This window comes from Leptonychotes weddellii, chromosome 8 (assembly GCF_054177405.1).
Source record: "Leptonychotes weddellii isolate Sample4059 chromosome 8, ASM5417740v2, whole genome shotgun sequence".
NCBI classification, from domain to species: domain Eukaryota; kingdom Metazoa; phylum Chordata; class Mammalia; order Carnivora; family Phocidae; genus Leptonychotes; species Leptonychotes weddellii.
Window position 1 is genome coordinate 94,203,507 of NC_138376.1, and position 23,417 is coordinate 94,226,923.

At 34.6% G+C, this 23,417-nt stretch overlaps 1 protein-coding gene and 1 long non-coding RNA gene across 19 annotated transcripts in view; one reads left to right on the forward strand and one right to left on the reverse strand.

Moving 5' to 3' along the window:
- The window catches only part of TRDN (triadin), a 373,567-nt gene that overhangs the window by 233,189 nt on the left and 116,961 nt on the right, over window positions 1-23,417 (reverse strand). For all 18 annotated transcript variants that reach the window (XR_014147926.1, XM_081828915.1, XM_081828916.1 and 15 more), the window contains exon 9: window positions 22,035-22,094. Coding sequence is in view for 17 of the 18 variants with exons in the window: in XM_081828915.1 (XP_081685041.1) it covers window positions 22,035-22,094 (60 nt within the window). In the remaining variant the exon portion in view is untranslated. The remainder of the gene's footprint in view (window positions 1-22,034; window positions 22,095-23,417) is intronic.
- Window positions 1-23,417, forward strand: part of LOC115942334 (uncharacterized) — a 47,840-nt gene that overhangs the window by 21,503 nt on the left and 2,920 nt on the right. The window contains exon 2 of the long non-coding RNA XR_004076927.2: window positions 18,149-18,239. This is a non-coding gene — a long non-coding RNA (uncharacterized LOC115942334). The remainder of the gene's footprint in view (window positions 1-18,148; window positions 18,240-23,417) is intronic.

Consider the following 23,417-nt stretch of genomic DNA (forward strand, 5'->3'; position numbering starts at 1 on the left):
CTACAATGGCTGACTGTATCGTTGTGAGGCAATGGACACAGCGGGAAGTAGGATCAAAGAAAAAGAGAAAGAAAAAACCAGAAGTCTTCTTGCCTCCATAGTGACAGCTATAAGTCACCCTGGCAGGGGAATTATTAGCTCAGAACAAATTTCTTTTGTGGTAGGGAGCACCAAAACAAACCAGATACGTCATCCTTGAGTACGACGCATGACTTAAAGAAGAGTCTTTTATGTTCAAATAATGTCAGGGAATATTGTCGAAATCAGAGACCATCTTATATATGAATAAATGTATAATAAATTATGCTAATATAATGTTATACTAATAATAGAACTTTATAGTAAAGAGTTGTTTAGTATAAAGACTATATGTTTAAAGTCAAATGGTGAGAGTTTGTATAAGTGAGAGTTTCAGCTTTATCACTTACAGTCTGGGTAAACTTGAAAATCTCATGGAGAATCCAAGCCTCGGTTTAGGGCTTTTATAAAATGAGGAGAGTTTTCCGTGCTGTTATGGGGATTAAGTGATGCAGCATCTCACACATAGTAAATACTCAAAATACTAACTTTTCAATAATGAATTTATAATTTATATCCCATCTAATTACACAAGAGGCCTTGAAACAGACTCTGAAGTACATAAACAAAGACATAACAACAGGTAAAATTAAACATGACTGAAATAGCAGAACTCATTTACAGGAAAGAAGCTTATAATTTTATTAGGCATATATTCCTTTGGAATTCCTGAGGACTGTTACTCTCCGAAAGAACAATTTAGGTTGCTGAAATTTACGTTGGAACTCTAAAGGTGCCCTTCATTTTATAAGCTATTACCTGAAAATCCCTCTGACATTCGAACATAGTGAATTGGCTTTATTTTTGTTTCTTGAGTGATTTGGGCTGGCTTATTTCCATAATACCTGAATGGCATGTTTGTAAGCTGCCAATATTTTATTGTTCTGAGTTTTTTCTCACACAAGTCAATTTGATTGTTTTTGGTTTAGTCAAATTCCACTGGAGATAGTAGGCAGAGTGCATTCCTTCTAATGAATAAGTTACCAATGTTTTCTTTACACTGCTAGAAATGATGAATGGAATTACTCAGAATCTCAAGTCAAGTAGGAGGCTAGGAGCTGAATTCAGATAACATGAGGTAAAAAACAACTCACTATACTAAAATTTAATTCATCTGATTTCTTTATCAAAGGATATTCCCTGAAACATTTCTATACAACTAAAGCCTACCCCCTAAATCTTGAAACAAATGTCGAGGAGATATTTTTCTCTAATGCCTGATAGATATTTAATTCCTTAGGCCACTATTGCATTCTCCTGGAGGTACTGAGTATATCCAGAAGATCATAAACTCTTTGGAAGGCCTGCCAACAATGAATGGTGATAGATTCTGGGATAGAGAAGGTGTCATTTTAGTAAGTGACCATTGAGTTAAAACTCACTTACATTTTTAAAAAATACAATGTATAAGATAATTACAGATTCCTATTTGTTCTTTCAGTTTCATAAAAATCAGTTGTGAATCTCTGACTAACAGTGAAGCGGGGAGATCTGAATTTAGTAAGAAAATGATGGTTAAGTTTGCTAAAGCAATAACATTAGTTGTATGCATTGCACAAGGTTCCTAGACTGAGTATTTTTATAACATGTGGAATAACATTTTTAAAATTTGGAATTGAACAAATAGTAAAATTAAATATGGTTTTATATCTTAGGCTGAGATATGTGATTGTGCTCGTGTCCTTTATTAAAAAAGGGACATTTTGATCTCCAAGTCTCCTTACTGAGTGTCTTTCCCTTGCCATGTAGTTTTGGGAGGGGATCAGAAGGATTTGAGGTGTCAACCATTCCTCCCTTTCCTACCCCATCTATTAAAACAAAAATTTTAGACCCTTCATACAGTAATCCCAGGTTTATGAATTTGCCCATGAAATGAGGACCTCATCAGTAAGGAACCACCTGAAGAAGTTCAGGAGTTCATACAAGGTGGGTGGATCAAGGAGGTGTTTACTCCAATATAAGCATCTTTATACCTGCCACTCATGAATTGCTAAATCCTACACAGCTACTTTGCATCCCTTGTACATGGTCTTGTGGAGGGGGTACTCAGTAAACAGGCTTTATCACTTAACTTGGTCTCAGTTGTTTCAAGGATTTAGAGAACAATAATCTCTGCTCCAGCTGGGTTTTTGTGAGTGTTCATGGGCATCATAGTGCAAACGAAATCACTGGGGGAGCACAGTGAAGACAGAGAAAGGCCATGCTGTTAAGGAGCCTATGTTAGAGATGGAGGGAGACAGGCGATAAACAAGCAAGACAGATAAATTTCCAATCTCAGGAATGTAGGGACATCAAAACGGAGTGGTGAGGCTGGCAATGCCTTGGAGAAAGAGATCATGCTAAATTGGACAGAAAAGGAAGAGTAGGGCCACTGTGAAACAGGATTTCACTAACCTATGAAGCTTTGTGCAGATTAGAAAAATGCATCCTTTCCGAGTGTGTGTGGTCCATCACAGCAAGGTTTGGCCAGGAAAACCTGCTTAGTGCAAAATTAAGAGGCAGTTGCAGCTCCAGTCCAGGGCATGCTGGCTTGGGGTGGGGGAATCAGAATGGAGGTCTATGTGTAAGGACACAAACTGCACAAATGCATAATATAGGAAGTGGCCCTGCCTCCAAGGAGAGCAAACTCCAGTTCTGACTTGAATACAACGGAGCAAATCTCAGGAAGATCTCTGATAAAAGGATTCTTGACATGGTAAAGCAAGACAAAAAGCCTAAGCTAGGGACCAGCCTGGCTTGCTTAAAGGTCATTGGTGATGGAGAACAGAGACAAGCTCATATCAGAGTCTTCTAGGCTGTTCCGGTGAGTTTGGATTTGTCCTAAGGGCAATGGTAAGCTTTTGTAGGGTTTTAGCACAGCATGTAGGTTTTTAAAACCTTGCTGGCTGCTGTGTGAACAAAACAATGCACAGAAAAGGATATGACAGGCAGTAAGAGATCAGGTGGAGACTACTGAAATAACGCAGGTGAAGAAGTGACGTGGGCTTGGATTAGGTGGGTTGAGGTTCTTTCATTCATGCAACAAGTATTTTTTGAATGCCTGCTGAGTACCAGGCACTTTCCTTGGATATGGAGTTATAGCAGTGAACAATAGAGACAAAATCACCCATTTCGTGGGGCTGAGATTCTAATGGACAAAAAATAGCAAATAAGTAAGATGGAAATAAGTATCCTATCAAAAATATATCAAGAAAGAGTAATAAGGAATGCTATTCAGAGTAATGGGTGGTGTTTTTGAATATACGATCAATGAAAAACACAGAAGCTGTAGGTAAGTGGAAGGATTCAGAGTACATTTTGACATAAACCCAATAGGACTATTAAATGAATTTAATGTAGGAAGTGAGGGAAAGAAATCATTTCACTTGAGCTTCTGGGAACAAATAAGAACACCCAGATAAGGGCAAGGCATTTTCCATTTACCCAGCTAGGTGCTGTTTATGGACTAACTGCTTAGTCATTGTTGTCACTTGGATTATATAGCTTTCAATTTTGCCAGAGGTCTTGTGTAGAGGACACTGAAGTAGAAGCCGTAGTTACTTTATTGGGTTATTCCAACAATATATCTCATTGGTAATTAATTTTCAAGTTTTTTTTATGATTTTAGAAAAGTTTTAAGCAAATGGATTATTTAGTATAAATTGGCTACACAACCCTACTATAAGGGTTTTAAAACACCAAAAGCTTCAACTTTTTAGATCAAAGAACCTCCTCCAGGCCAAAATGTTTCTACGGGAAAGATTTCTTTGCATCCTGATAGAAAGCTTCCCTAATATTTCCATGTGTTGTATATTTGCATATTCACTTTGATGGAAAGCATGGAATAGTAGCCAAATGCATATTTCATACAGTCTTTTGATTAAAAATGATAAAGGTAACATTAGTGTTTTTTTTCTCTACCTCTCCAATTTATGAAGTAGAAATAATTTTTCATGGAACAGTCAACTAAAAAAAGGAAATAAGATTGATTCAAGATCATATCATTGTTCTCTTTATCCTTATACCTTGATTATGATAGAATACCTGATGTTTGGGACGTAACAAAAACAGAGGCACAGGATAATGATCATAGAATTTTGGGGTGTAGGAGACACCTTTGAAATCAACTATTCCAACACCCTGATTTTTTAGATGGAAAAAAAAATGGTCCCTGGAAGGATAAATAGCTTAACAAAATCATGCATTGAGAGCAGCTCCAATTTAAGATTAAGGTTTTTTTCCACACCATTTTATTTTTCTATTTATTTAATATCCATTCAGAAGGCCAAGATAAATGCCGATTATTTTATCTATTATCATCAATGGATCATAACCCTTGAAAGATCTGTAAGTATTTACTTCATGCTATAAAGAGTTTTATAGTTTTCTTCAGTGGTTGTGCTTTGTTTAACCTTAATTACAGATGCTGAATTGACCTCAGGGGCCCATCAAAAAGGCTCACTACTTAAATCAATCTTTTTGTTACCTGACCTCATTTCCACAAGTCTAGATAGACTTTCAAGTAAGAGGCTTTCAAAATTTTCAGAATTATTGTTTCTTCACTTTTCTTAGTTTCTTCTAGTTATCCAAACCATATGTCTTTGAAACCCACAGCAAATCATATTTGCACACAAAGTCAACCAAGGGACAGAGAGTAAAGATGGAAGAAGGAGACAAATAGGTAAAACGAATTACATGTTTTTCTTTTAGTGCAAAGTCAAAGCTGGGAAGGAAAGAGATTAATGAGGCAAGTTAGATGGACTGCAGTCTCAATTAAAAGAAATAAAAATAAAATCTTAGAATGCACTCATGCACTTAGAAATGCAAATATCCTACTTGCTATCTAATCACATATCTCTGGAATTGTAAATTCTCACTGATGAAACTTCCTAGAACTGGGCTTATTCTAGTGATTCCTCATAAGTTGGCCATTTTATCACCTCCTTGATTCTCTTCCATACACGCCCCTCACAGCTCCACATGTTCCCAGAGCAGTCAAGTTTTGGCTTTTCTTCCTCCCCATCCCTCCAACCCCCCCTTTTTTTTTCCTAATCTTCACTAGACTATGAGCAACTTAAGAACAGAATCTGGAACAGCAATATATACTTGGGAAAGGAAAATGAATAATTAAAGGAGAAAATGAATGATTAACTGAATGAGTGAATCAGTAAATGTTGCTAAATGCTACTCAGTCACACTGTTTCTAGAACGTTTGCATATGAACAGACTGAACTATAGTTTTTTTAGTTCTTGATTGAGTACAAAATACTTCCAACAAAATAATGAAATTTTATTTAATTATTTATTTATTTATTCATTCATTTTAAAATCATTTATAGTTCCAGACCAAAGCATTTTCTTCTGTGAGAATCTTTACCTATTTATGAATGGAACAACAATCTTTCCATGAAAGTGAAACATTAATGTGTTTAACCATGGCTAGTGGGAAAGAAATGAGCTAAAGCCCAAAGATGAGGAGAAGTAGCTTCATTAGGTAGTTCAATCAAGATATAATACTTGCAATATATTCTGAATACCTACAGGTCCTCTCAAGTGAAAAGAAGACTATATAAATTATCCACTGAGGTATTTTTCAACCCAAATAATTCTGCACCTATAGATGTAACTTGAATGGTTTCAGTGCCAAACATTGAAATACAAAGAAGTTGAACAACTTGTTAAATTCACCCAAGAGACTTATAAATAGGATGCATGTATGCAGATTGTCGATGCTGATCTTTGCCAGCAGCATGTTGTCTTTGTGTTTTGCATTTATTTTAGAAATAGTATAAAGAGACAAGGAATGAACAAAATATATAACAACATTTAGAATAATAGTAAGTGCTAAACAATTTCAATTAATTACAGGAAATTATTATGTTGTTATATTATGCTTTAGAATTCTATAGTCAATGATATCATTTTATAATAATTAAAAAAACAGATCTTAAATGCAGTGCTCTGTATTATAATAAAATGATATTATTAATGAACATTTTAAATCTTGTTCCATTTGAAGACGACTTAAGGTACAAATAATGCATGTTTTTGACCATTGGTTATGTTAATTCAATATTCAACATTATAATGAACTGAAGTTAGGTCTCTGAGATGTTGTTTTCCAATGTCAAAAATATCTAACATTCTTTACCAAAATGGGGATGCCTACTTTCTAAAGTGTTGAGTAGTTCGAGAAGCTATAGAATAAAAATGGCTCATCTTACTAAAATCAACTTTCGCAGTATTATTTATAATAGCCAACATATGAAAACTGCCCAACTGTCCATCAACAAATGAATGAATAAAGAAAATGTGATATATGTATATACTGGAATTGGAATCTATTTATCTGTCTATCGATCTATCATCTATAGAAATAGAATGGAATATTATTCAGTCATAAAAAGAAGAAATTCTGCCATTTGCAGAAATACGGACCGACCTAGAGGGTATCATGTTAAGTGGAATAAGCCAGACAGAGAAAGACAAATACCATATGATCTCACGTGTAGAATCTAACATTATAGAATTTATAGATACAGAGAACAAATTGGTGATTGCCAGAGGTGGAGGAGGTGAAGGGTGGGTGAAATGAGTGAAGATAGCCTAAAGGTACAAGTTTCCAATAAAAGATAAATTTAAGTCCCGGGAATGTAATGTACAGTATAGTGACTATAGTATTGCTTATAAATTGCTAAGAGATTAGATCTTAAGGGTTTTCATCATAAGAAAAAGAATTGTAACTATGTGAAAAAATTTATGTTAACTTATTGTGGTAATCATTTCACAATATATACATATAGCAAATCATCACTGTATACTTAAAATTAATATAATATGTCAATTATCTCAGTAAAACTGAAAAAAATTGAAGGGATCTAAATAAACTATATGCTTTAGTTAATTTAAAAAAAAAGAAATCAACTCTTTTCCATGGCAAATATTTAAAATGTTGTATTTGTGTGTGAATTTTAACTACATAATTGAGTAGAACTAAAAATACAGTTTTCAAGATAAATCACAAAATCTCAATAAAATTTTGAGTTAAGATCAAATTGAGTTAAAACCTTGAGTTTCATTTATATCCCTAGGCATGCCTTTCCTCCCTCACACATTAGCATACTAACAAATAATGGGCTATTAGTCCTTTAATTTAATTGGCCATTGTTGTTAATACAAAAGAATCGGTTCTAATAAGGTTGTTGTTTACCAAACAGGTAATTATAACATAGCCTATATCTAAATATGAGTACCTTTAATGTGTCAGAGCTCTCAAGTCAAAATGTAAATAGTTCAGGCTTTGTATTCAGTATTACTTTTGAGAGATCCAGCACACTTTAGAGATTCCCTCAAAGATGGAAATTCAAGTCACACCGAATTGTTGATCATTGGGAATATGAGTAACCAGAAAGGTGAGGCAATAAGAGAAAAGATGGCTCCCAAAACAAAATCATTACATTTACAGATCATATTAAAATAATTTACAAGTAGAATAACAAATTCACTTCTTAAGAGATAGGAGGCTTGACATTTTTGTCAACCATCTAAACATGAAGAACAAATAATGGCTCCTTCTCTCTCCTGTCTGTTCTGGTTGTTGGATTTTAGGATCTACCAAAGATGTTCCTGACAAAGAGTGGCTGGCACAGCGGATTGCTAAATCAATGCCTAAACTGCTCGAATCTGTTCTTTTCATTCGCAGTAACTTCAGGACCCACCAACAGCCTTAGAGATAAATTTATTCTATGCTCTCCTCCATCTCAATTTGCTGTCACTCTAACCATTAGGAATAAAATATACTTCAAAATCTAATCGAGGAGCTGTGTGATATTTTATAAGGCCTATGGTCAGTTTAAAAGTAAACCATATCCAAGATTCCTTCAGTAATTTTGGTGACAAGCCATTTGTGCTCTTGGGTAGGAAGTCATGGTCCCCTCTGCCTGGGGTTTCTATACCAGATTCCTTTCACTGACCAACCAACAAAGACATTTGAAAGTTATCAGCAGATCGCCTGCTTTCTTTGGTAGTTGTACTGACATTTAGGAGAGCATGTCAAATTTGCATTATATGAGAAATGGAGATTGTGAGTTTTTCTTAAATTATAACACTTAGAAAACAGAGTGAAGAAAAAAAAAGAAGACCTAAGAGGCAGTGACCCCCCCCCTTTTAAAAATATATTTATAATTCTCCCTGTTGCTGGACACAATATCCAGCCATCCAAGCAAATTCTGAAATTTCCTCTTGGTTCAATTCCCTAATCTATGAAATAGGAAAATTGCAACCCAGCTCCTAGGTTTTGATAAGAACCCAATGAGATGATCCATGTCCAGACTTTGGCACAGCCCCTGGCCTGACATACCATTAGGATTTGATAAGTGGTAAATCTTTCCATTGTCTTCATCAACCTTGTCATCATCATCATCTCTGATCATTCTCAAAAATCCTTAAAGGGTAGGTAGCTGCGGGAAAGTATGTGTATGACTGAGCTTTCCTTTGGCTCTAGTTAAGCCATGTTAACCAAGGCTCTTTGTGACTTTCCTTTCTCCTTATCCTCAAAGCAGAGAGATATTTTTTTAAGCTATTGCATGGCATTTGAAAAAAACGGTGTTGCTTTTCTTTCATACAGGGATCTCATTCATATAAAATAAAATCAATTTGGCACTTTTCAACCACCCTGTTTAGCTATTTCCACACCACACAGGACTTGGCAAAGGGAAGGGATGTTGCAACTGTCCTATCCTTTTTCTCCACCTGTGGGAAAATTTCTTTCTTCTCTTTTTTTTTTTTTTTTGTTAATTGTCTCTGACACATGCAAATATTCCATGTTCACAAGCAATTCGAAGAGATATGAAAAGCCTGAGGACAAATCATAGAGCCAATTAAAAAGAGACCTTCTGGTTCTGGAATTTATCTCAGGAGGAGACAAAGGATTTATCGTTTTGTTTTAGCAGAGAATTCTCTACTGGGTGCTTTAGAAAAGATGATAAAACCCCACACTTTTTCAACTACAGGCATATAACATAAACTTAAGTATTTCGACACTTGCACTTGATAGATTAAAGATAAATGGTAACATGTTAATAATTACCATTTAATAGGCTTAACACCACAATTAAATTCACAAATATATTCTCCCTTGAATGACACATTTGGAAGTCATCCAACTTCTCTTCCTGTTTTAAATTGTGTATAATTGATACTATTTTGTCATTTAAAACAGTATGCACTGCTTATCCACTGTCTGCCAGGAGGCTATTTATAATTATACAAAAAAATAATATTCTTCTGGGAGAAAATCATCATTAATATAACCCCATCATGAATAATGGGAAATGGAAACCATTTATATCTTATGCAACTGTTTTATAAAAGAGTATTAAATCATCAGGTTGTTTTTTACATGATGTTTCAATATGACAATATTGATCCCTTTTCTATATCTATTTTCTCTCATTTTCTGTAAGAGATTCTAATTGTTACAAACAAGTCTTAGCCACTAAACACACACTCATTACCTAAACACTGTGGATGGTTACAATAGAAAGTGATTTGTAGGTGACAGTTTTTCTTTCAGGAAAGTTCCATGTCAAATACGAAGCAGAAATATTGAATAAGATAGAGTAGTGGGGATTTAAGAGATGTAATATAAATAAGTTTGGATGACAAAGGATAGACACTAAAGTATAATGAGGTCTAATTTGAAAGGATGCACAGCGATGTAGATGCCATCCATATGATGAGACATTACTTTGTTCAATTTTTATCCTGTATTGATTTCTTACTTGGTATTGTTAATAAAGAGTACATGTAATTATATGACTATTCTACCCCTCTTAGAGTGAAAAACTTTACTACCTAAATAAAAATAAGTAATAAACTCATTATAAACAATTAATAATAATAATCATAATGAGGCTGAAGGTAAACATTGAACAAATACCAGGACTACACCTTTAGGAAACCTCTCCTAACCTCTGTGCCCCTCTCATCTCCAGACACTTATAGTGAGTATAATCTGCAGATATGATTTAGTACTTAATTAGTATCTTCTCCCATTTTTCTCCCCTAGCTGCTTTATACTGTTCTTTGCTTTTCTTGTAATAATCTGACTAGATTGTTATCTCCTTCTGCTTTGAGACTCATGTTACGACCATTAGTATTGATTTAGTAACTATTTACTAAAACCACAGAATTAGTAACTATTTATTTAAAACCAGGGATGTAGTAAATATTGAGAGATTGATTAATAGAATGACTTTGAGCATATCAACTGGGATATTGATGAGTATATACATAGGCAAAATATATTATTTTCAAATGTGGCTTAGTTATTACTACTATGTGGTAAGAACAGTACTATTTTGTCTTAACATAGACTATTTTAGAAAACCCAAACGTAAAATATACTAGAGACTAGAAGGGCTGTCATAGAACTGATGCGAAAATGCTGAGCAACTGTTGAACATCAAAATGTTGAAACTGGTAACATTAATGTGAATATTGCAAAATTCATCATTGTTTTCATCTTGCACAAACATCTTGGTACAGAAAAAAAGCTATGGATGAGGAATATTTGTTCATCATCTAGGTCCCTCTGAAAGCAGTTATATCAAACTTTGTAGTTCACAATTAGTTATATCAAAATAGGTATGGGGCATACTTATTATTTCCATGTTTAAATTAAGGCCGGCTTTAGAAAAGTGTTAAGAACTACATATTTGGGGAGCCTGGGTGGCTCAGTCGGTTAAGCAGCTGCCTTCGGCTCAGGTCATGATCCCAGGGTCCTGGGATTGAGTCCCGCATCAGGCTCCCTACTCAGGCTCCCACTCCCCCCTACGTTTGTTCCCTCTCTCGCTGTCTCTCTCTCTGTCAAATAAATAAATAAAATCTTTAAAAAACATGAACTACATATTCATTTGAATGGTAAGAAAGTCACATATTCTCCATTCTTTGTCTACTGGGCCACCCAAGTGAACCTTGGAGAGCAGGAGGGGAATATATTCACATAATTACTGAAATGTTTTTTTAATCTGCACTCTTGCCTATGAACTGACAGATAAGATTATTACAAGACATGACACATTAATAAATAACACCTAATTAGTTTGATAATTCTTTGATTAAGCCTTAATTTTCCTTGCTTTTCATGCAGCAATTCAAATGACTCTGTATTATTTGTTCCTTTTTCAGACTATTTTAGAACATGCTTTGAATAGTCTCAGTAGGTTACCTGAGGAGGGATTTATTTTTGTCTGACAGCCAAGCCCATGCCGTTAACAATGACAAGGCTAGACCAAAATGATACTTGAATCAAAGTTCCCTCACAGCAAAGATACTCCTCTAAAATCTAGCCCTGCATTCAAAAGAGTAGGAAAAATGTGAGACATGAGAATGTGAGAAAAACGAAACAGGCCTTCATTTTCTTCTCTTTAAATGGACACAGAGGTGAAGTCCTATAACTCGGTATTAGGAGGACAGCCGTCTTTTTATTTACTAGCTTTCTCCCAAAGCCTCCAGCCCCTTTATGCCAATGAAGCGGCCTGAGACAGAGCACAGCAGCATTAAAGGCATCACAGCCACTCAGAAGTGCTCGGATCTATTTCTGGGCACATACCAGCTATTTATAGTTCTGAGAATGTTTCGTGGATTGATTGTGACAAATATGAAAATCTAATACATTTATCTTGAACGGCTTCCACTGACTTCAGATAAACAGAGGCAACCCTCATGGGGCTATGCCACGTCCAGGAACTACGCACGTCTGTAATTAAGTGTAGGATTTCTCCCCTTTTCTTCTACCACTTCGTTCTAATTCTTTATGCTGCCTACAGTTTACAGATGCATGCTGCAAACCAGTCTTTGTTAATTCTGAGCCTCTCTCTCTAGAGAGACTACCAATAACTCCTTTAAGAATCTTTACAAGGGGCCTATTTGCAATGCTTAGAAACCTGTCATCTTTTTAAATAACAGATTATTTCTAGGAATGAATAAAGAGGGCTGCTCTGGGATGATCATCAATAATTTTTTTTCATTGAGATAAATGTTAGGCATCATGAATTCAATTCAATAAACATATCACGGAGCTGGCAAAGTATGAGACAGTAGGGATTTAAAAGCAAACGTTTCCTAAAGGTATATACAAGGCAGAAAAGAAAGACTTGCTAAGGAGAGAATGATAATGATATATGATCATTAAATCAGAAAGATACCAGGAGTGGTGAGTAAAAAATCACAATTCTGCTGTATTTGGACACAAGCACCACCCCCACCACCACTATACACTTAAATAGTGCTTCTTATGCTTGTCATAGTCAGGTAGTCTTTTCAATGTTTGTGTCAATGCATGAATTAATCTGCAAGTTAACCCTAAAAAGTAATGTCTATTTTCCCACGTTGAAGAAGAAGTAAGCACCATGCATATTTGTTCAGCGCTGTAGCTATAGAATCTAGCATAGTCCCTAGAACTCATCTAAAATACACTTAAATCAAACTCATTCTATGCATATAATAAAAGATTTTTCATACGATCCTCACCATAACACTGTAAATTATGTATTATTGCCTACATGATGTAGATAGTAGAACTAAGGCCAAAAGACATCAGATGGCTAAAATGGGCAAAATCGGTGCTGTATGTTATGTATTGATGTGGATCTGAAAAAATGTTTTCCTCTCCTTAACAAAATTCTGCTTGTAACTACTCATAGATATGTGCTCAATGACTAACGAAGAGCCGACACTCAGAGAGCCATGGACCCTTAAGTGCACTTTGACCATCTGCTAATGTATTCTGCCACAATCTTATCAGCCTCATTTGACAGAGGAGGAAATGAAGGCCTAAAGAGATTGATTAATTTGATGAAGTCATATTTCAAGCAAGTGGCAGGGCTTAGAATTGAAGCCATGCAGTCTGGCTCTGGAGTCTCTGTGCCTAGCCACCTGATTTCACTGCCTGAAATGTCCATGTGTTGGATGGCTGGATGGCTACCTCTGAAGAATCAAAATAAAATAATGCAAAACAAGAATCAGCCAAAGAAGGAAAAAAATTATTGCTCCTTTCTAGGTTATGAACAGGTTAGTTCTAGCACTTTTCTCATGCTACTGTGTTTTTAATAAATAGTCACACATACTTCACTCTTCACATTTATATCTAAACCTCATTTAAGTTTCTACCACGTGTGTGAATTTTGTCAAAATGGTTTATAACCTTTTGAGTTGCAACATTAATTTCTTTCTTTTTTTTTTTTTTTAAAGATTTTATTATTTATTTGACAGAGAGAGACACAGCAAGAGAGGGAACACAAGCAGGGGGAGGGGGAGAGAGAGAAGCAGGCTTCCTGCAGAGCAGGGAGCCTGATGTGGGGCTCGATCCCAGGACCTTGGGATCATGACCGGAGCCGAAGGCAGACGCTTAACGACTGAGCCACCCAGGCGCCCCAAGTTGCAACATTAATTTCTTAAGTTACTTATACACAGTTTCCATCACCACCTATAGGAACAATGACTTAGTAAATTTAAATCCTTTCTTCCTTTAAAACCATGTTTTAGGTTCATCAGCTTTAGCAATTGTTCATAAACTTAACCCATTTCCAATCCCTTAAGCAGATGCTGCCTGATCACACTCTCTGAAATGCTGGTTTCATGTCATTGTTCTACTTAAAATTTTTCAGACTCTCTTCCACGCCAAGTTTCAGCTTTGCCTGATTGACCAAGCATCTGTAATGTCACCACAAACTTATCACTTCTTGCTGATGTTTTCTCATCTTCATTTATCTTGTTGTCAGTCTGATATCCTCATTGTCATACAAACACATCAATTTCACATGCACTGCCATGTCACATCCCTGTTTGTTTTCTCTTCCATTCATATCAAATACTATCCATTTTTCAAGTTCTAGATATCTGTTTTCTTCTCTGACATCAGGAATCACAGATGTCTCTCCGAAACTTGTAACATTTAGTGCTGGTATTATGCAATCTAACTCCCAACTTTAGCCTTTTTCTATCATTTATTAGTTCCTTTTTCTCTTTCAAATACTCATCCACTCCACATTGAAGTTAGAGATCATCCTTTAGTGTTCTTACATCCCCTACTGTGCTTGGTCTGGGACTGCTGAGCATGCAGAAGGTATTCAGTTATTTGTACACTGACTTACTTCATTCACTCTTTTAGCAACCTCATTTCCACCATTGACCTCTCCCCGAAACTGCACACTTGGTTATCTAACTGCAGATAACTTCAGAAGTTGCTGTGAGAATTTAATGAGTAAAGTGTATGAGAGTACCTGGTATGAGCCTTGGTATAAGTGCATGAGAGTACCTGGTATGAGCCTTCGTATTTAGCAGGTGCTTAACAAATGATGTTTGGATGGGAATCTTCACATATTCCCCTTTTGCAACTGAATACTATCTGTGGCTTTAAGTATAGAAAATGGGTTCCAAATCTCTTTTCCCACCCCGCCCACTCCCCGTGAATTTTGACCCACTTTCTTCCTTTACTTCCTATTTAGGGTTTTTTGTTTGCTTGTTTGTTTTGGTTTTTCAGGCCAATAACCTCTGAAAAATCTTACTTTCCTCTCCTTTGGTATTCGTGATAATAAATCCCATGATTCTACCTCTGTGATATCTCTAAAATCATCTTAATTCCCTTAATCACATCTACCAAGATCAATCTTCACTTCTTCTCCTTGCACACATTCTAACTGGTCTTTCCAATTCTATTCCCTCCAAACCTTTTTGCACAAATGTTTACAATTCTGTTTCTCTTTCTAGGTTCCCTGAGTGTCAACCAAAGTGAACCACTTGCAGTTCCCCAACTATGCCTAAAAAACCAGGGAGCTTTGGGCTTTAGAATTAGCCAGGCTGGGTTTGAATCCCCTGTCTGGATTGTGTTTGACTTGGACAAAAGCCTTAAATTCTCTCTACCTCAATTCTCTGTTCTGCAAAACAAGTATGATGATATAGTCCTCCCAAGGTTTTATAAAGATTAAATAAGATTATTTTAAGAAACTAATGGAGAATAAATACTCAACAGCTGGTAGTCAGTCACAAAAGAACATTTCAAGATAGTGTGATTCTGTGCCTGAAGTGTTATCCCTTCAGTCTTTATATCTTTATCCTTAAATTCATATAGACAGAGTCTACCAATGTCTCAAGACCCATTTCAACTTTTTTTCTTCCATAAGATCTTCTCTGATTTTTCACATTAGAAGCACTATCTTTTTTGCAGTAAATTTGCATAGTAAAAGAGAAAGCAAAAACATGTGCATATACTTTCTTATTTCATCATCTTAAAAGCCTTAAGAAATACATTTTTTTTTTAAAGATTTTATTCATTTACTTGAGAGAGAGAGAATGAGAGAGAGCACATGAGAGGGGGGAGGGTCAGAGGGAGAAGCAGACTCCCCGCCGAGCAGGGAGCCTGATGCGGGACTCGATCCAGGGACTCCAGGATCATGACCTGAACCGAAGGCAGTCGCCCAACCAACTGAGCCACCCAGGCGCCCCAAGAAATACATTTTAATAAAAAACTGAGACTCAAAAAAATTTTTTAAACACAAGGAAAGTATTTAAATCCTGGCTTGTGTGACCTTCACATTTATGTTCTCACCATTGATTCTCAGTGTGCTATCAGGGTCTATCGAAGCTAATCATAGTTTTTGAGTTTTGGTTTGGTTTGGTTTTGAACAATTGTAACTACTTGTGGAGACTGATGTATCTTATCTTTTCTTATAGGTCTTCCAAGGAACAGAGAAAAAAATTACTTATTTTTTAAACAGAATAAAATTATAAATAAAATTTATTTTTATAAATAAAATTATAAAATTATTTTTTAAATTCATTCTAACTTGTAATTATTATGTGGCACCATTGGACAAATTTAAAAATCCAGTATATATGGGGGCGCCTGGGTGGCTCAGACGGTTAAGCGTCTGCCTTCGGCTCAGGTCATGATCTCAGGGTCCTGGGATCGAGCCCCGCATCGGGCTCCCTGTTCCAGCAGGGAGTCTGCTTCTCCCGCTCTCTCTGCTGTTCCCCTGCTTGTGCTCTCTCTCTCTGTCAAAAATAAATAAAATCTTTAAAAAAAAAAATCCAGGATATATGATGGAATGTTTTTTTCCCCCTATCTTGAACATTTCTATTTCATCAACTTAGGAATTATTTCATTATTACTCATCAATTATTCCCAACAATGCTACAAATGACTAAAATAATAAGAAAGAATAGAAAAATTATAGAGTTGCCTAGAAGGATGATGCAATTGCAAAATAAACCATCATTAGCTCATCATCATTCAGTTTTCTTATTGTTGTGACTAAAGTAGTGCATCATCACTTGAGAAGGTATAAAAGAAGTCTAGAAACATTCTTATGGTCTACTTTTAGTTTCACTGAACACAGTTTAGAATTTAGAAGTTCTATTTTTCATCTATAACTGCAAAGAGAAGAAAACTGACTGAGGAAGATATTTTAGTTATTAGATGAATCAGAAGACAAATGCAAAAAGAGAGATAACAGTATGCTAAACTTTAATGATTAAGGTGAAATTGAAATTGATCATTCAAATGAAATCTCAGACTGTGAATATTCAAGTAACAATGAATTTTCTCAAGAATCAATGACTGAAAAACTCATTTCAAAGGACAAAAAGGAAATATGGTATTCTCATCCAGCTAGTCCTTCAACCAGAAGGACTTTATCATGCAATATTTTGTAGCAAGAAGCTAGTCTATCTCATTTTGTTAAAAGGGTATGTTATAGTACCTTTTCATCTTTTATAAAAATCTATGTGCCAAAATTTGTGGTTTTTAAGTGGACAAATGCTAAAGAAAGGTAAAGGCAGGTATCAGAATGAAATCAATAATGTATACATAAAAAATCACTGGATTTATCCTTCTAAATAATAAATAATGTTTATTAACCTAAAAAGTGTCTCACAGCTATGGGATGGAAATGATATTATTTTTTCGATGAAATTATGAGCCTCGAAGATCTCAAAAACTCGCCTGCTGCGTTTTGATGATGCAAATTCTAAAAGAACCAAAAGTAATATTATGCTAGAACCTATGAAAGATGTGCTTGAAATCTGGAATTAGTATCTATTAGATGCATATATTGCAGGTTTATACATGGTAATTGATGGGCAGTTAGTTCCTTTCTGAAGATGTTTCCAATTTGGAGTATATACACCTTCAAAATCAGAAAACTGATGAAATAAACTTTTAGCTTTGCTATGTTTAAGTTCTTATCACAATTTTCACTCTCCCTTTATTCTTACTTCCATAAACCCTTTTTTAAATGATTTAAAATATTAAAAACATTAAGAGGTCCAAGTGGTAAGTGGAGGTAACTATTGTTCCTAGTATACTGAGATTAGCATGTACATTTTCTAAGCCTCTGTTGCATCATTATCAACTTATCCTTGGTTATAAAGTTATTTATGCCATGTCTTATCTCTTTTCTGGACTATCTTGCTGAGGGGATTCAACAAATATTTACAGAGTTAACATAGAAACTCCCAAAGCTTTTATTTTGTGAAAATAATTAGACGTTCAGAACTAAAGTGAGTATGTTTTCATGGACCAGTATTTTTTAGAGAAAAGTAAAGCAAGGCTGAATCTTACTTAGTTTTTTCCATTATAGCCAATTGAGCTCTGAAACACATTGATTAAACCATTAAATAACAGTGACTATAATGCAATTACATTTGACCTCTTCTCAGCAGGATCAAACCAAAAACGCAGTTAGGCACAACTGAAGTTCAAGAAAAGGCTCTTAATAAAATGAGAGCTAACTTATTCCTTGAGGCTCTTTCTGGCTGTGGACTTAAAACCCACAGAATTGGAATACAGGCTGCCAAAGAATACTTTATTATAGTCCGAGAAGATTTGGGTAGGTGAATACCTTCAATTTTAAGACAGTAAATGACACAGAAAGTGGAATAAATCACCTTGACGTAAATTCTTGGCTCAAGCAAAAGTCAGACAGCAGCCGGAATTTCAATGGTTGGGGTAACTTCTAAGGGATAAACTTTAACTTGTATTGAACTTTAATCATAATGGCTTTATGATTATGATTTTTTTTTCATACAGAGATGAAAAGGTGAAGAAAGTGTTAAAATGACTAAGCAAATACATACGAGGCCTGGTTCCTGTACTGGAAGGACTGATTCCCTTATCTGTGGTAAATATAAATACATCTGTGAGCCATGTGATTTTTTTCCTTATTGAAATTTACCTCTTGCTTAACTCAGTTGACTTCGCCCAGCAATACATGCAGTCCATTTGGCCCAGGGGAACTTGATGAAGAGGAAATGTGAAAATGCCTAACAAGATCATGATGGTTCTTTTAGAGTCTACATAAATGAATGAAATTATGGGTATGGCTATCACTTAAGAAAAATGTGCTTAGCAGCAAAGTATTGAAAAGGAAATTGGAGTTACTGGAAGGTTGATAAAGATAAATAAATCTAAAGTCATTTATCTTCACCATCAGTACTATCAATTTCTAAAAGCAAAACCAAAAAAAAATATATGAAACACCCTAAATTTGAGTCTCTATGTAGCTACTAATGTCTGCATTGGCCAGTTTTCATAATTCCCTCATAAGAAAATGACAACCAGACTACTTTAACCCTAAAAAGTGTGCATCATCAGCTTCAGGACAGCCACCTTAGAACAGGATCCATCTGCTCTCTCTCTCTCCTTCCCTCCTCCTCTCTTCCCTAAGACAGGTTAGGGACTATTCAAAACATGTTCTATAACATTGACCATGTACACAATCAAGAGATCTAACGGCAGGGTTGTTAGATCATTTAAGAGCAGCAGAGACAGTATTTCTAGAGAAGGGGACACTTTAGTATCCATAATACCCCTAAAATTATACATTGTATGTATACATCTACTCCAATTGCCCACAGGGCCAGCCTTAGTAACACATACTCATTTACTAGGTTTAAATAGAATTCTCTTAATTTTTCAACTTAATGTAGAGTGAGTCAGTACAGGAACATTTTAATTAGATACAACGAAATGATATGATCCTTATACTTTATGCTGGCTTATTAAGATGGTCCCTGTAATCGAGGTGGGGAGTGTTACTGACCATAAGATAGTGCATATTCACTAAAGAGTTTCAAAAAGAGCAATTCAGTTCATTTTTAGGTATATCTTAGCTAAAAAAAAAAAATGTTAAGACTATCTTTGTTAGAAGTATTTTATTTAATGGGATAAAAAAGCAAAACTTGGGACTTAGGTCATGGTGTCAATACATTTCATTAATAAGGTTTTCCAAATCTGAACTGTGGTTTGAGCTACTTTTGAGGGTGTAGCAACATTATATAAGGGAAGTACTTTATCCCAAAGGGAAAAATCAAATTATAGTTTACAAAATTCATTACCAATAATTAATAATGAACTTTAGCTAAACAATAACAGGTGTTCTACTAATCCCAAACAGAAACAGATGGAAGCACAAATGTTTTATAAATACTGGATACATGCAGAGCAATAAACTTGGCAGGAATTGTTTTATCCTCTAATTGTCAGTCAGAGTTAAAGTCTTATCACTTGCATTTTCTCTAAATTAATATGCCCAGATAAGTCTTGTTTCTCAGTCCTTATTTTTCAAAACACAGACCATATTTAGTGCTTTCTTACTCCATCTTATGTATTGTCTCACCAAGAAAGGTAATATAAATATTCTTTCTTGTACACCTATGAAGTTTCATAGAATTTGTTACATGAAACAATAGGCTTACCATACAGGTTTCCCTTCTCCAGCTTCTTCCTCCCACCCCCTGAAATGCTGAAATACAGTATTTCTCCAGAAATACTGATTACATATTCTTTAATTTCTTAGACATTATAGCAATAGCCTGCAAAATCATGATTATAGGTAGATGAAATAAATTAGGAAGGCAATTAGAAAGGTAATAAATGATATTAAGAAATCTAATCCTATAGCACTTGGGAATGATTTCCAGGAGTTAGAATATTGGATAATGCTACGGGACTGAACTCATGGCTACTTAGAAAATGTTCACATAGGACTTTAGAAGAGTTCTCCCTGTATGGTTAATAGCAGAATTATCCTTAACTTGTGCAGAGATGGTTTCACTGTTCCTTCTGATCTTGATCTGTTGTTGAATTTTTGGAAAGAAATGATTAGCTTTGTGATTATTAAACTCTTAGCATCCCTCACTGACTTTGACAATGTATAGTTCTCTCTGTCCTGTGAGTTTCTTAGAACTTGTATTTTATGATCAATTAGTAGCTGTATGAATAATTTGGGGGGCACAAAGAGCACATAATTTTCCTCAAACAAGGGAATTTAAAAGCTCATGCTCATTAGAATATAGATTCATATTGCATATAAGTAAACAATTGATCTCTTCAAAGCAAAATATGTGTAGAATATAACTTTCTTAAACCATCACAGTTAAATTGGTCAGCAAATCTGTTACCTAAAATTGACTTAATGATGTATATAGACTGAGAGTCATCAATGTTGTTTCTTTCATGTGGGGTGTTCACCCAGACAGTCTGTGCTATATTGAATGATTTAAAGAATAAAGTTATAATACTATTTTATGCATCTACTTAGATGCTTTGTCAACAAATTTGCAAGGTTGTTACTGTGACCTCAGTGTAAAGACACTGACGATCATGTGGAGTTCAATGATTTGCTGAAGGGCCAATGCTAGAAAAGGTTGGGGTCAAGGATTATATCTGGATGTACATCTAAAGCCCTCTCCTTTCACCATACTAAACTACTTTCCTGAATGTTTCCATCTAATTTTACTATGATACTATACACATACATTAACAATCATTTCTACCAAGTGAGTCATCATCCAAGTGAGTCACCATGTTTTTCAGGGTTTTCCCTCTTGTTTCAGTTTCTAACTCAGTAAGAAAGTAAAAAAAGAAGAGTAAAAAGATTAAGAAAATGAAGAAGAGGAGGAGGGGTGGAAATTGAATAAGTTACTAGAATTAACTAAATTTTCCAGAGAGCCAAAATTCTCATGATCTTCAAATTTTCTAGGACCTAGATTTGTTATATACTTGTTTTAAATATGATATGCCCATTTGCCAATAGATGCATAAATGTAATTATACATTTTGGAGAGATTTCCATAAAAATAGCTTAAAGCCAAAGAATAGTTTGCTTTAAACAATCAGCCTCAATTATTCTAACGTAAATTAGCTCCTTCCTTAACAATACCATCTTCTTAGAATTGTTTCCCCAAACAACAAGTACTATCAGTCTTTGAATCTGCAAAAGACCTTGTACAAGCAATCAAGTTATTCATTATTAAGACATTAGTAAAGAATCCCTTGTTACACTGGGCAACAATAAAAGAATCCCTTGTTACACTGGGCAACAATAAAGAATCCCTTGTTACACTGGGCAACAATAAAAGAGAGATGATAGATAAATTGCTTTCAGTAAAAATATTTCTCCATTATGTTGACTATTAACTCCAAGGTTGACTATCTCCATCAATAGTAGATCTCTGGAGTGGCTAACCCTGGCTCATGTGAGAGAAAAAAAATTTTTTTGAAACAAATTAAATATTTGAATTGTGATGGATTTAATATGAATATTTTTCACTATTAAAAAAAAGAATACTTTTATTGTTATAGGGCTTATAAGTTTACCAGAAATAAAGGAAGATGATCCACCTCTTCGCTCCAAGATATTATTAAAGATATTAGCATTTTTTGTATATAAAGATATTAGCATTTTTTTTAGCTTTCAACCTACTTCATTTGCAATAGGCCATGCAGTAATAGACAGTAAAATTAAAGGCCCTAATGCCAGTTATTACTTCTGTTTTTTATTGGTTTTTTTCTAGATCTACACATGCAATATGCAATTTTTTTAAATGAAGATACAGTTTAGTACATAAAAAAGCCAACAATCTTAGAAATGAAGACTAATAAAACAGACAAGTACAAAAATTGTTTGGAATACCTGGTTTTAAATCCCCATGGACAAACATGTCAATCATATATCGACAGAATGCATACTGATCTGACAGAGTAGAAAGAAAAAGAGCAATGAAAAAATGTCATCAACACCTTTCTTTTTTCTAAGGAGAAATGGCTTAACAAAACAAACAAAATAGCACAATTCTATTTTACTACGGTATTCTCTGTGAAGAAATAATTTGCACTCATATGAACACACAGGGGAAGAAAAACAATAAATATAAGGTTTAAACGTAATTAAAAAATGCTCAAAAATATAAGGTTTGATTTGTTCCATACAAAAAGAATAACCTTAAAAAACTGAAACAGACTAGTTCAGGGTAATATCATACAGTTGTTTTTTCTTAATCAAAACATTTTTCATCAAATTCATTATAAAAGTCATCATATTAAAGCAATTTTTCTCATTGTTCATATATACACTTCCAATAATGAAACAGAAGTTTTACAACAGGAAATTATTTCCAACTTGGAATATTTTACCAGTTATTCATTCCAAGCCCTTCTGCTAATTGTCTAAATGGAGCTGAGGACGTTTTCTTGAAAAGGCAAGCAGGAAGGCTAACTCCTTTGCAATGTGTTAGGGATTCTGCATGGAAACGGTACTCAATTAGAAGAGTATGTGCAGACTTTCAGCATCACATGATATCATTGTTAAGCTAATTAACTGAGTACTCTTCATTGAAGGTATCTTATGATCTTGACTAGTCTATGGTCTATGGAAAAAGTTAAAAAAAAAACAAAGGATTTGAACATTTTGGGCAAGCTTGGTCAAATTATTTCAGAGTTCTTTTTTTTTTTTTTTTCCCTTTCCCCTCTAAGTTAAAGACATCGCAGTGAACTTTAAATTCTCACATAACTTTAGATTCTGCTGAGGTCATTCCAACCCAAATTTCAGTTGGTGAATTATTCCATAAGTTTTAAAGCTTGCATATTATGAAATTAATCTTGTTCAAGATGATTTACATTTTAACGTTTCTAAATAGGCATTTTATTAATCTAACAAATCCAAAGGCAGCTTTAGGACCAAGAGTTTATTCAATTTTCACAACATGACACACCCTTAAGTGCTTGAAATTATGTCTATCAAACATATGAAATAATAAAACTTGTTACTATATAATAAACACACATACAATGATTTTTGTAAACCTTATTCTTTTTAAAGTATTAACAGTATTTTTAAAGTAATCCATTTTATTATGAAACTCTGCCAGGTCTTTGAAAAAATAAATGTAGTTATTGCAGTAAATGTTAAAATATAATCCTTTTCATTAGTACCTAAATATGAGTAAGCCAAAACTTATGAAATTTCAAGAATTTGCATGTGTGTTGGTTCTTGAATTACAGCACATTTTCCCACAGG